The 14,437-nt window shown below is 38.2% G+C and overlaps 1 protein-coding gene across 1 annotated transcript in view; it reads left to right on the top strand.

Moving 5' to 3' along the window:
• GNAQ (guanine nucleotide binding protein (G protein), q polypeptide) overlaps nt 1-14,437 on the top strand; it is a 170,032-nt gene that overhangs the window by 101,432 nt on the left and 54,163 nt on the right. Inside the window, exons 3-4 of the mRNA XM_005868298.2 lie at nt 9,363-9,491; nt 12,077-12,206. Of these exons, the coding sequence (XP_005868360.1) occupies nt 9,363-9,491; nt 12,077-12,206 (259 nt within the window). The remainder of the gene's footprint in view (nt 1-9,362; nt 9,492-12,076; nt 12,207-14,437) is intronic.

The raw sequence follows: 14,437 nt of genomic DNA on the forward strand, positions 1-14,437 counted from the left end.
TAACAAAGAAACAGAATTTCCGGAGGATAAGGCCCAGAAATCAGGATTTTAAAAAGATTCCCAGGTGATTCTAATGTGCAGCCAAGGTTGAGAACCACTGCTCTAGAGTGTCAGTACCTCTAAATGCTGTGCAAAGAATGTCTGGTACTAACAATGATATAAATGACCAGAAATGTTCATTGAGTTGATTTGGCTCTGAGAGCAAGGATTTCATCTCATGTGTCTTGGTTTTTGAGTCAGTGTAGTGCTTGTTGCAGTTAAGGAGAATGTGACAGGATTTAATCAACTGAACCAAAAGTGAGGACTGACTGACTTTTGTTAAGGGGCCTAATAGAACAAGAATTGACTAGAAGACAACCCACCTGTGATCACAGGTGAGTCCAGGAACTTCTTATCATCCTAAGTTCATTCAAGTTCCTTTATTCTTACTCGCTGCCTACCAAACAGCCTTTGAACTCTGACTGGCCTACCCGGATGTTCTTCTTCATTATCACTATGGCTTCTTGATTTAAAGTTATGAATTGAATTTATCTGTAATTAGTTCAATAAGGTTAGTTAGTATGACCAGCTCCTCAGATCTCATCGTCCTTGTCAAAATGAAACTTCTTACTGAATCAGTATCCAAGTTAAGGTCACATGACCAGGAGAGAGCTGCTTTCATCAGCAACCTTTTGCTCACGGCTGACTCTTGGCTACAATCACTGGAACCTCTGTTAGGACACGCATGGTATTTGCATTATATCATGGTTATTTATAGCATTTTTATCTCCATTGAATATAAGCTCCTTGAGGACAGGACTCACGTCCTGTGTGTGTGTGTGTGTGTGTGTGTGTGTGTGTGTGTGGTTCCCACTCAGTTGTAAGCACAGTGCCTAGCTTTCAGTATAGGCTTTCCGTGAAAGTTGTCAAATGAGTAAGTAATAAAAGAATAAGTAAATTTTGTCTTTGCTAAAAATTTTTCTCATCTTTCTCTTTACTTCTTGTCTGCATGGTGTAACTCATCCCCCACTTCTTCTCTACGCTGTTCTCTAGTGACTACAGTTCATAATCATCTCTCCCTTCTTATTGCACTCACAGTTAGCAGCTCACAGTTTGGCACTTAATTATTTCTTAATTGATTCATCTGTGCTATCTTTGCTTCCCAGGTAGCCTGATGCCCCAAAGGCAAAGAATATATATATATGTATATGTATTTTGTACCAACTCTCTGTGCCAACCCCTAACACACACAAGTGCATTAGAATTTAACTTATAACAGATTTTCAATAAATATGTGTAAATTGACTGAATTAAATACTGCCATTGCATTTCAAGACAGGCAGACTATAATAAAAAGCAGTCTCTGGTGTTGTTTTTGATGTTTTAGAAATATAAAAATAGTGTCAAAATTATTCAAAAGCTTTGAAAGTTATCATATAAAAGATGAATAAATTAACAGAGCCAAATAGGCACATTGAAAAAGGCTCTTCTTTTCCCCTTATCTATTTATCTTCTCATCCTTCCACCATCCATCCAACCATCTGTCTATCTTGCTCTCTCTCTCAATGTTGTGTTTTGTTTTATTTTTCAGTTACAAGGCCAATTTATTTGTTTGAACAATAGACCTAAGAATCTGTCTCTGTGACCCAGGCCTGGCCCTGGCATCCACCTGACACTTAGTTGTTCAGCTCATTCCCCATTTGACACTAGTCTCTTTTAGACATTTGGATCAATTATCTATAATAATAAAGCTATTAGTAATATGCTCATTAGACCAGATGACCTTTCAGACGAAGCCGGGGCTACAAGGGAAGCCTGGGTCCTAGGTGCCTGCCAGCAGCCAGAGGGAAGCCTGGGTCCCGGGTGCCAGAGGGAAGCCGGTGCTGGCAGCCAGGGGAAGGAAGGCCTACTCTTGCATGAATTTCGTGCATCGGGCCTCTAGTACATATATATAAGAGTCATAAGATACTGAAACTATTTACCAAATGTAGTGATAGGATCTTCTTATGGCAGTGGTTCTCAACCTTGGCTGCACATTAGAATCACCTGGGAATCTTTTTAAAATCCTGATTTCTTGGCCTCATCCTCCTGAAATTCTGTTTCTTTGTTATGGGGTGGGGCCACAACATTAGTAACAAAGAAACAGAATTCCCGAGGATGAGGCCCAGAAATCAGGATTTTAAAAAGATTCCCAGGTGATTCTAATGTGCAGCCAAGGTTGAGAACCACTGTCTTATGGGATACTTAATTTAGTTCTTAAACTCTGGATTTTTCTGGCCTGGCCAGTATGGCTCATTGATTGAGTGTCAACCTATGTATGGACCAGGAGGTCATGTTCCGGTCGATGTTTCTATCTCTCCCTCTCCTCTCCCTTCCTCTCTGAAATCAATAAAAAAATATATATATATTTTTAAAATCTCTGGATTAGCTTAGTTTTTTGGCAAAGGAAAATTGTAATGCATGATCTCTTAGACTTCTTTCTCTTTTATCCCACAGAATATTCTTCCTTGTGTAGTTTTCATGAACTGTGGGATTGTCACCTACCTGTTACCATTGAGTAATCTTTGTTTTAAACCTGGAATTTTGTATTGAAAACAAATAACTTCTTTTGAACAAAATACCTGTATTAAATGCTGCACCTCTTTGAATGCTCGTCATATGTGCCAGGTGTTAAAAAGGAAAGTTGATTTGCCCTCCACAGAATGAGCTCTGTGGAGATGGAAGTGTTTGTGTAATGTGTAATCCCGTGCAGCTAACCAGCCTACCCAGGTTACCAGGCAGGCTCATTTCAGCCATGGGATCTGCCAGATGAGGGAGAGACTTAGTACCAAAACCTGTACTTGACTCTTCCCTCAGGATGGCAGTTTTGCAGAACTGTTACTTTAAGTCCTATCTTTTTTAAGTTCACTTTGAAATTTTCTTTTTATTTTGTTTCCCTTTGAATCCTGTGGTCACATAGCAACTGTTCAATAACCTGTGTTTCTGGTTTCTCCTTAGCTTCCTCTGCTTTTGACAGTGTCAAATAAGATCTCATAGCATGATCTAGCTTTCAAATCCCCCTGGACTGTTCCTGTTACAATGAGGTCTTCTTAATTTTTTTAATGAAGTTGACCTAGTTTTTCTAACCTTCTTTTCAATAATTAAAAATGTGCAGTTCTACCAGAGTCATTTTCAGTGCCAGAACTTCATCTTAATGTCTGACTTAAACTGCAGATCTGTTAAAAATATTTTGATAGGAGTTGAAGAATGCAGCATAGCATGCTACATGAATGCCCCGAGATGCTGTTTTCATTATCTTACAATGGTTGGGTTGATACTAAATGTCAGAGATTTCTTTTTCCACTTACCACCCATAGGTACTTTCCCCCTTTTGGTATAATTGCTGAAAGTTGCATGTCTGTAACTTTTATTATTATTTTTTCAACCCTAGCTGTAATGTGATATAGATTACTTGCCAAATTATCTCTATATTTTATTCATGTTGCCTTCATTAAAAAACACACAAAACACTTGAATTTCTAATTTCTATGTTATTTTTGGTTTAGATTTCAATTACCCTTCTAGTCATACATGGTGGGGTTTTTTAAATAAGTCCTCATTACATGTGAAATTGGAGTATAAGTTAATTTGAAGAATATGTTAATTTGAAGGTTAATTCAAACATGTTATTGACAAACTATTATCAAAACTAAAGAACAATTGGCATATCTTTTAAAAAACATTCCAGAGAGAAAATGCCATGTTTAATTTGATCTGAGTATATTGTTTTAGTGATGGTTAAGCTCCTCTCATATATTTTTAATCACTTAAAGGAATGAATTATACCCCATTTCTGAATTTTTTATTTTTTTCATTAGCCAGAGATGATTTTGAAGTTAAATATATAGAGAACTTAGCAGTTACGAGGTGTCATTATAAATGAATGTGCTTGATTTATTTAAGTCTTTCATGCAAATCTGTCATGCTACAGAACAATGTTTTGTGGATAATCACCAAAGATTAGAGATAGTTCAAACAGGTTCTCAGAAAATGACTGTCCAAAATATACAAGTGTTCATTTCATCCCCATAAACCCCACCGTTTCTCCTCTTCATTAAACCCTTTTTCTTCTCACAAGCTGGTAAACTTTTTACAGGCTGGGATCATATGCTGGGAATCTTTATACCCTTAGCACCTACCAGAATGTCATGGTCAAAATATGATGTTGAATTCCAGATGACCCTGTATTTTTCTCGTGGAAGGAAAGCAACTGTTGAAATTTTACTACATGAGTCTCTTTGTTGCTTTGCTTTTCACTGGAAACCATCAGAAACCTATTTCTTTCATGAAAGAGATTATGTCAGAATTATCTGTTAATAAAGTGCTACCTCTCCCTCCATTTGGCCTGAATTAGAGTGAATTCCAAGGCCTGAAAGTTTGATGCTAAGAGGCATAAAACAGACATACAAATGATATCATTTTGTGGCCAGGACCTAAAGAAGAGCAGGAAGCATATCTAGTAAATGAAGTTAAGCAAAGGCTGCTTTTCCTTTTTGTGTTGACTTTACATTCATCAGAGGCCGTTTAATTCAGAATTCAGTTCTTACGTAATAGAGGCCAACAGTAGCCCAGAGAAGTTATTACGCAAAGATGGGTAGCTGACACCCCCCTTTGTTTTCTTCTGAAAGGTATAACCACCTTTCTAAAGACTACAGCATTTTCTATAACATAGTTTTAATTTGGTCACGGGTTGAACACTTGCTGTGTTCCAGGCCCGGCTAAGTGTTGGTGACCAGCCGTGGACAGTGGGTCATGGTCTCTGACTCCACGGTGTGTGAGTCCTAACTGGGCAAACATGTAGAAAAATGTTGAGTTGTTGTTGTTTTTTAAATATATTTTTATTGATTTCAGAGCGGAAGGGAGAGGGAGAGAGAGAGAGAGAAACATCAATGATAAGAGAGAATCATTGATCAGCTGCCTCCCGCACACCCCCTACTGGGGATCGAGCCCTCAACCCAGGCACATGCCCTTGACCGGAATCAGGCTGACGCTCTATCTACTGAGCCAAGCCAGCTAGGGCAAGTTTGTTTGTTTTTCTTAATCAATTATGAAGTTATCTAGTATTGGTGTCTCAAAGCAATGGCAAGTCATGAAATCCCCATGAGTAGATTAGAGTCAGTTTAATAAATGACACCTCCCATTTTTTAGCACAGCCCTGAACATGTCCTGTCTCATCGACAGTTAAAGAGGCCTCATATGTGCCACGGGAGCTTTCTCTCCCTGATAGCAGGCAGGTGCTGCGGCCAGCCCCTTGTTAAACATACATTGCCTTGGAAATGTACCTTGTGCCTGTCACCATAGCAACACCCTGAGAATGACCTCAGCAGCCACTCAAAATCATTTCTACAAAACAAATTATAGCTATAATTAACTTTCTGAATTTACTCTACACTATAAATTTGTTCAGACCTTGGTGTTTCTTTGTGAAAGGTTAAATGAATGGAATAATCCAGTGGGAACCCATCTGCCCAATATTCACCAACAATTTTCCCTCAGAATAGGAGATGCTTCCATGGAAAGTACAATTCGGTTAAGAGATTATTCCATTGCCCTTTCTCACAATGTGACCAGAATCAACAAATGAGGATACTCTGGTTTTATCATGCCAGAACTCCATCTGTAAGGGAATAGAGTGGCCTTTTCCCCTAAGCAAACGTAAAATGCAGAGAGTGCTGGGTCCCTCTCTCCATGTTCTTTAAGCCGGAGGGAGGGGCACAGGGGCTGGGACTTACACAGGCAGAAGCTCTCCTTGGCAGTGAAAATGCTGGTCTTTGTTGCCTGCAGGTTTAACCTGCTTCACAAATTACCTGCAATGTCTTCATCCTGGGGCAGCCTCTGAGCTGTCCAGACCTTCTCCGAGAGAAAATAGTTTGTTTCTTTTGGTTGGAGGGTTTGTTGTTTTGTTTTGTTTTTCTTGCCTTGTTTTGGGATGTTTGGGTTTGGTTTGGTTTTAGATCTAGATCAGCCGTGGGCAAACTACGGCCCGCGGGCCAGATCCAGCCCGTTTGAAATGAATAAAACTAAAAAAAAAAAAAGACCGTACCCTTTTATGTAATGATGTTTACTTTGAATTTATATTAGTTCACACAAACACTCCATCCATGCTTTTGTTCCGGCCCTCCGGTCCAGTTTAAGAACCCATTATGGCCCTCGAGTCAAAAAGTTTGCCCACCCCTGTTCTAGATAATGTGTGTTGCAACTAGCAGGCCTTGATATAGTTCCTTTCCATTTTTGTAGTTAAACTAGATTAACTTTTTTACTCCAAGTGAAGTGAGCCTTTCTGTCCACCATCCAACTGAGGCAAAGCAAAAAGAATATCAAGCAAGAACTGCGGTTTATTTTCAAGTCAACCGGAAATGCATAGAACATCCTTAATGGCCATTTCTGTGCCATAAAATGTGTTCCTATCTGGGCAAGGAGCAGATGGAACAGAGCCTGGCAGGCAGCAAGCACTCAGTAGTTCATTGTGGTTATCCTGTTGTTACTCTCTGTGAAGTATACTGGCATTGAAAAGGAGCATAAGAAAGGTGAAGAGGAAAAAAAATTCTTGCAAGAACAAGATGTTTTAGATATTCAGCTGATGTCTCTGTAATGCCCAGTTCACAAAGAGACACCACTGACAGTAATTTTAGGGCAACCTCTACATCCTTGTAAGTGGTTTTTCAATCGCAAGTGTATGCCCCGATTTTATCTTACCTGAACATGTTTTTCAGGCAGATTAGTTCACTCCTCTAAATTGGAGAGAGACCAGCAGGTTCCTACTGTGCAGAGTGACAGGTATTTTCCCACTGCATGTGCTGGTTCTTTAAATTCTTCTGTGCAAATAATGTGTTTGAACATGGAGCAGTTCATCTTTGAGAACAGAGAGCCATGATTCTTCTTCACCATAGGAACACGACAGCACCTTGTGTGCAAGAATTAGCCACCCTCTGTTCTGACCTCTGTGTATTGGGTTAAGTGAGTAGAAATGGTTTATTGGGCAGCATATATCTGAGCAAGCTTGCCAATGTAAATGAGAAGCTCTCTGATTTCTCTAAATTAAAATTTTGTATATAGCCGTTAAATAAATGTTGACCTTGTAGGTTTCAAAATGTATATTCATTTCACGTTTTTCAAGTCAAGGAGCTGATAAATCAGGAAAATATATCTACATAGAGTAGCCAATTGGTTTTGCATTAATGTGTGGTGAGCTGGTTTATCTATAGAATGAGATACAGACCAACTCTTAGAACACGGGTTTGTTAACCCCATTAGATGATTCCAAGACTGTGCTAAGAGACTGACTCAAACCTTGGGCCCAGTACATGTTTATATTCCCTTCCTGCCTCTCATGCCCATGTTCTCCCAGCCTCTCCCCCTTTTTGTCCTCCAGCCAGTTTTTTAATAATTAAAGATACCAGGCTGGTTCTGATCAGTCAGTAGAGAGCTAATTGCCAGCTAGAGAATCATTGATGTTTTGGGATAAGGCCACCAGAATACTAATTAGTTGCTTTGGTGGAGGAATTCCTAGGCTGACACATTTTTTGTCTTAATAATTGATGGACCTCTAAAAAGGTGATGATTTTATATTTATTTCTTTGTTAAAGTCAGACTTAACTCCACTATTTTATAACTCCATGAATCTTAGAGACTTACTATAACTTTTTTTCAACACCTGATTTTATATTTAATAATATCATTGATATGGAAACACCATAAGTATGAATGGTATTTAAATAGTGCTGAAAGGAAACCCATCCATCCATCCAAACAAGATATATTCATTAAGTGCTATTTGCCAGGCACTCTTTAGGTACTAAGGCAGGAATAACGATGGGTGGGACAAAGTCCTTACCTCAGGTCAAATCAATGGAGTGTTTGTGCTCACTGGGCTATAACATGCTCTGCACCAGACAGCCTGTGTCATACATCTCAGAGCTCACTGTCTCTTACTTGTGGGCATGAAGATATTGCTGCTCTCACCCCTTTCAGTTCTATGAAGGGCTCCATCTTTCCTTTAAGTCTTATTCATAGTTAATTACTTTGTGTCTACACTTTGTAATTGTCTTCTGAAACCATTTCTATATTGTGATTCTTTGAAGTAATGAAGATGCCACACAGAACAGTCACATTCACCTGTTTGAAATCAATGATATCAAATTATGCCATTCTCAAGGTTGGAAATTAATTTTTGCACTTTGAGAGAATGAAAAGTGAATGGAATATAATATTTTTAAAATGCCAAAATTATACTGATAGAGAACATAGATGTTGCCAGGCGTTAGGATTGGGATGGGGAGCACAGGGCAGTTTCTTTGTGGTAACAGAACAATTTTGTATCCTGATTGTGGTGGTGATTGCACGAATCTCTATATGTGATAAAATTTCATACAACTATATGTCCCCCCAAATATATGTGTGTGTGCGTGTATGTGTGTAAAAACTGGTGAAATCTAAATAAGGTCTGTAATATAGCTAACAGTACTGTATCAATGTCAGTTTCTAGTTTTGATCATGTATTATGGTTACTAAGTTTTTACCTTTGGGGGGAGTGGGGGGAGGGTGTAAGGGATTTCTCTGTCATATTTTGCAATGTCTTATGAGTCTAAAATTATTTCAGAAATATGTGGGGTTTTTTTCTCCAAAAGGAATAGAAAAATATAAGCTGATAAATTTAAAGTTTAGGTTTGGTGATCCTAAACACTGGGAATATGTGACCTTAGCGTTACCTCGTTTAGGTTTGGTGACCCTAAACACTGGGAATATGTGACCTTAGCGTTACCTCAATAACTAGAAACCTCGTGGCTTCACTTTAATCATGAATGATTTAGACTTTGGACAGAAGTTTGGAATAGGGTATTTTGTGTCCTCTCTTAGGCATTAAGGAAATACATTTCAGGAAGAAGCTGTCATGTTCTGCAAAAGGCAAACAAATAAAAATGCATTCTGACCTTATATGTAACTCTTATCTGTTTATTTATACAAACATCATTTATATAAATAATTTAAAAGCTATTTGCTTTAAACTTCTGTTTTACCCACCAGACCTGCTAAACAAGTAGAGGATAGGAGACTCATTTGATTTATTTTCTTCTCCCCCTTTACTCTTGTATGAGTTCTAATTGTTTGTAAGAGAAGCAATGAGCAATACAGTGAACCAGTCAATCCCTAGAGAGGTCATCTTGCTCTGACCAATAGAAGATTGAGTTTAATCTTTCGAGTTCCCTAACTTCTCTACCACTTTCTGAGATATTTCTTTCTATTCTCCACTTCTCTCTTATGATTCATTTTTGTCCTCCTCTTTCCATAGGCAGGTGTGGTGTGATGGTGTCACTGACGTTCTCCTTGTGTCTTCCCTCCTCTAGCTATCTTAATGACTTGGACCGTGTTGCCGACCCTGCCTACCTGCCTACGCAACAAGATGTGCTTAGAGTTCGAGTCCCCACCACAGGGATCATCGAATACCCCTTTGACTTACAAAGTGTCATTTTCAGGTAGTAACTGAGTCCATACAACCCACTTCTGAACTGTTATGCTTTGAGTACACTTGGTGAACTCTATAAATATTGAAATCATATGTATGTTTTAAAACAGTATCATCTTTATACCAATTATTATCATTAGATCCACAAAATGAAACCGTGTGTCCCTGAAAGAGGAAGCAAAGGAAAGATATGTGGGCAGGTTTCTCATTTCAGGTTAAATTATCAGAAAATCAGTGAAATCTTAGTTTGGTGATGGTTGAACAAAATCAGTTCCTCCAACATTAGTCCTGATTATAATTTTGGGGGGAATCATTTAATCTGCAAAGACAATGGATATATTTTTAGATTTTTATAAGATATGAATAATCTTATGACCCTGTAAGTAATAGAACTTATATGTTGGCAGAAGCTCTTTCAGGTCATTGTTTCCTCCAAGCCCCCTGGTACCAATGCAGAATTCTTCAGTAGCAATAAAACTCTGGGATGCTTTGTATTCCTAAGATACGTGGCTTGAAAATTTTCAAAACACATGATTTTAAATATGGATTGAGTAACTAGTCTAAATTTAAGAAAATAGAGTGAAAATTTATGACTTCCTCCCTCACAGCTGCTGTTCTGAGTAATACTTTAGCATAGGTATTATCTTTTCTTAAGATGAGGAAAAAAGTAAACAATACTGATTACTTTCACTTAATTTCTTACTCCACCATCACTCAGTTGTACTGTTAGTTAGAATACAACCACAGGGTGAGAAATGAAGGCGTGTGAGTCTCTTTGAATGTGGAGAGTTGAGTTCCTTACTAGAGCCCATCCCATTGAGGAAAACTGCGCGCAATGCGGGGTTGTGAAGTAGAAGTGTGTAATTCTTGCTGTGTAACTCTGCCACGAGACTCTGATGAGCAGGCCCTCCGCTATTCCCTGCCAAAGCCCCTGCCAAAGTCCTGTGTGTTTTATTCGTATCAGTCTCTGCACCCGTGGTCGCATCTAGCTGCCGTACTCTGCTCTAGGAGACAGATCCCAAAGTGGGAGACATGTTGGAAATGATTCTGAGCCTCAGTTTTTTTCATCTGTATAACAATTGCATTAAATGATCACCAAGGTTCCTTATAGCTTTGACATTCTGGATTACTTAAATGTTTGAGTTCATTGCATTTAGAGATCTTTAATTTGAAACACCCAAATTTCCTTCCTCTTATAACCATACTACAGAATATTTTCAGAAAACATATAGCATTTCTGGGAGATTTTCATCTCCTTATTGCTTTATAAATAATGACTTCTGAAACCAGGTTACTATTCTTATTTTTTTCTACATTGTGTGCAGTCACATTTGCCACTACAGTAATAGTAGTGACTTTGAAAAATAATTTCCTGCCAACATCAAAAGCACGTTGTAGAGATTAATGTGACATGATTTCATGTAAATGAGTAGCATACTATTCACTCAACACCAGGGAAGAGCTAGCATTTTAATTTTTCTAAAGACCTAAGAATCCTAGTTTTGATGTCCATCATCCATAAGTCTCCTGAGTCCATGGTTTTGCCCCCGTGATACATCTTCTGTGCCTTAAAGAACTTTTAGAAGCAGTCACTGGGAGAGCCTTAATTTCTTAGTTTAGGTTTAATGCTTAGAGACAGGAGAATACCAGGAACAACTGCAATCTTCAACAAATGCTTACAGAGCCATACTCTCAAACTTTTTCCCTAAAACCCTCATTCTCTGAAAGTATTTTATCCTGCGAACATTGTGCACATTTTTATTGAAATATGGAACAATAGTTTGAAGAAACTTGGATTCAGTGCCAAGTGCTGCTAGGTATTTTCATGTATATACATAATCACTCAAATTAATCGATAATGTTGGTTTCTGAGCAGTAACTCGGCACAAAATTGAAGTGTTAAAAACAAATCCTTGAAATAGTTCAAATGATGGCCTCTTGTAGCATATTTTATGGCAGGTTAGCAAGTTCTTTTATGCATAAGGCTAATCACACTGTTACCCAATATGACTGGAACTGTCCCAAATTATTGCTAATATTGGAAGGAAATAAAGCCCCAAATGCTTACCCTACTGATAAAGGATCAGGGGAGTTGTGTTTGGATTTAGCTGAAGCATCACACACAACCTATATGGAATTGTAGAGCATATTCCATCTTCTCAATGTATTTGCAATCATTTCTAGCATCTTTGAGAAATATATGAGGATCTTCATTCTCATTTTATAGGAAGATAAACTGAAGTCAGTATTTGCCATTAGGGCTTAATACAAATAAAACTCATTTTATTTACTCCTTAGTGCTTGATTAAATAAAACCATTTTGCTTGGCTTGGCACAGGATTATTTTTTACAGAGTTATAATTTTTGTACACATCTGGTAACATTCTGCTAACCATAATGATTTATTACCCAGAATGCCTTGATTTTGGTTGCTCGGTAACAGAAAATTAGTAGATGTTCAATAAGTATCAATTGAATTGACTTGGATGACTATTCTCTTTAGAGAGTATTTTTCCTAAGTTTTGTAAGTAAAGCTATATTTATATTGATTTTTTTCTTTATATGCTATTAATATGAATATTGTTAACCTTGCAGAATGGTCGATGTAGGGGGCCAAAGGTCAGAGAGAAGAAAATGGATACACTGCTTTGAAAATGTCACCTCTATCATGTTTCTAGTAGCGCTTAGTGAATATGATCAAGTTCTTGTGGAATCCGACAATGAGGTGAGTGCCCGTGCACAGGCAGTGGGTGGTCATTTTATTATTTGATACAAATAAATGATAGGATGTCGGGTGTGGGATATGGAGTAAACTGACTTCATTGCTTTCTTGACTATTGACTTGGGGATTTTAAAAATAACCGTATGGTACACATGGTACACTCAGAAGGGTAAGCTCTTTTGTCTGATGTATGAGCAGGTCTGTGTGTTCATCTCTAATTAGATGCAATTTGATACTTTCCACACTATGCAGAGGCTCTGAAAATGAAAATAACACAGAAATCTTGGGCTAGTCATTAGATCGTAGTGTAGCCTTCTCCCTGCAGGCTGGAGTCGGGAGTGTGGGAGTGAGTCAGCCTGTTTTGTTTTGTTTTCATTTTGTCCAAATCATTGTTTGTGTGGTGGGTGGGTCCCAAAGAGTACTCAAAGCTCAAAACCCCTCTTGGCAAGTGTGAGTGACTTCGCAGCTGGGCTCTAAATCAGTCCGTTGTGGGGCCAGGAGGTGTCTTGGTGATGTGGCCTTTCTGCTCTTACAGCATAATTTTGTCTCTACTAAGCAGGGAGTGATTGAAAAAGGGTCCTTGGTATGCCTGTCTGGAGATATATGATTCAGTAATGTAAGTTCCTCCCCATTACATGAAAATTTAACAGGCGTAAATATGGATTTTGAGGATATCAAAGGTTTGATGATGAGTCAGAGTTGAGTATAGAATATAATTAAAGGGCATAGAAAACTGACTTTGAGCTGGAATTCAGTGTGTGTGTTGGAGGAATGGAGAAGATGCCGTTGATATATACCCTGCTAGAGGCAAAGAGTGCAGACTGACACATGAATAATAAGTATTAAATACACTTCTAATAGAGTAGCAAGTAAAGAGAAGAAAGTGACATATCTCCAGTAGCTGATTAAAATAAGATCTGGCATATTAAAATATACTTTTAATGTTGTACATCTGTTAGGTATACAAGAATCCTGGCTTCTTGGTCCTTTTAAGTATTTTATTATTCTGTAAGTGCTAATATCTTCATTAATAGACACCTAATTCTCCATAGAATTTCTTTTGTATGTATTGATAAACAGTTCATGAACAATTATTTCACATAGAGCTGAGAGTTACCTATTCATGGATTTCAGAATCTTTCCTGGATGCAAGTATATGGGCCTTTGAATCGATCAAAACTTATTTTTAAGAATGAAGTTTATCAGCCATTTGCCTTCTGTAGCTATAATGCAGAATGCCTGAAAATGTTATCAACATTTAAGTTAATCAATTGCCATCAGAATTTTAGCTATGATATCTCTATACAATAGTACCCCTTCCCTTATCCGAGGTTTCGCTTTCTGTGATTTCAGTTACTTGCAGTTAGTTGCCATCCAAAGATACCAAATAGGAAATTCCAGAAATAACTCAGTAAACAATTTATAAGTTATTAATTGTGCACCATTCTGAGTGGCTTGATGAAATCTTGCACTGTCCTTACCCAGGACATGACTCACCCCTTTGTCCAGCATATCCATGCTATAGATGCTCCCCACCCCTTAGTCACTTAGTAGGCACGTCAGTTGTAAGACTGACTGTCAAAGTATTGCAGTGTTTGTATTGAAATAACCCCCCCTGTTTTATTTAATAATGGCCCCAAAGCACAAGAGGAGTGATGCTGACAGTTCATATATGCCAGAGAGAAGCAATACAGTCTTTTTTTTTTTTTAAGTGAAAAGGTGAAAGTTTTCTACTTAATAAGAGAGTCCACATTCACATGACTTTTATTACGGTACTAGAGGCCCAGTGCATGAAATTCGTGCATGGGTAGGGTCCCTAGCAGCTGCCAGCTGGGGGCGCCTCCCTTCCCCCAGCTACCTGACGCCACTGCTGCTGCTGGCTCCAGCCCCTGGTCAAACTCCTGGTCGAATTCCTGGTCGAGGGGACAATTTGCATATTAGGCTTTTATTATATAGGATTGTTATGATTTTTCTACTTTATTTTTAGTTATTGTTAATTTCTTACTATGCCTAATTTATAAATTAAACTTTATCATAAGTATGTGTGCACAGGAAAAAACATAGTGTATAAGGGTTTGGTACTATCCAGAGTTTCAGGCATCCATCTTGGAACATGTTTCCTGCAGATGGGGAGGTGGGGGAAATGACTACTTTGTATACATTTCTATCTTTATCTATATTGGTGTTGGTTTATTGTTCCATAATTCTTGGTTGTAATATTTTGAACATATTTC

The sequence above is a fragment of the Myotis brandtii genome, unplaced genomic scaffold (genome assembly GCF_000412655.1).
Source record: "Myotis brandtii unplaced genomic scaffold, ASM41265v1 scaffold266, whole genome shotgun sequence".
Classification (NCBI taxonomy): Eukaryota; Metazoa; Chordata; class Mammalia; order Chiroptera; family Vespertilionidae; genus Myotis; species Myotis brandtii.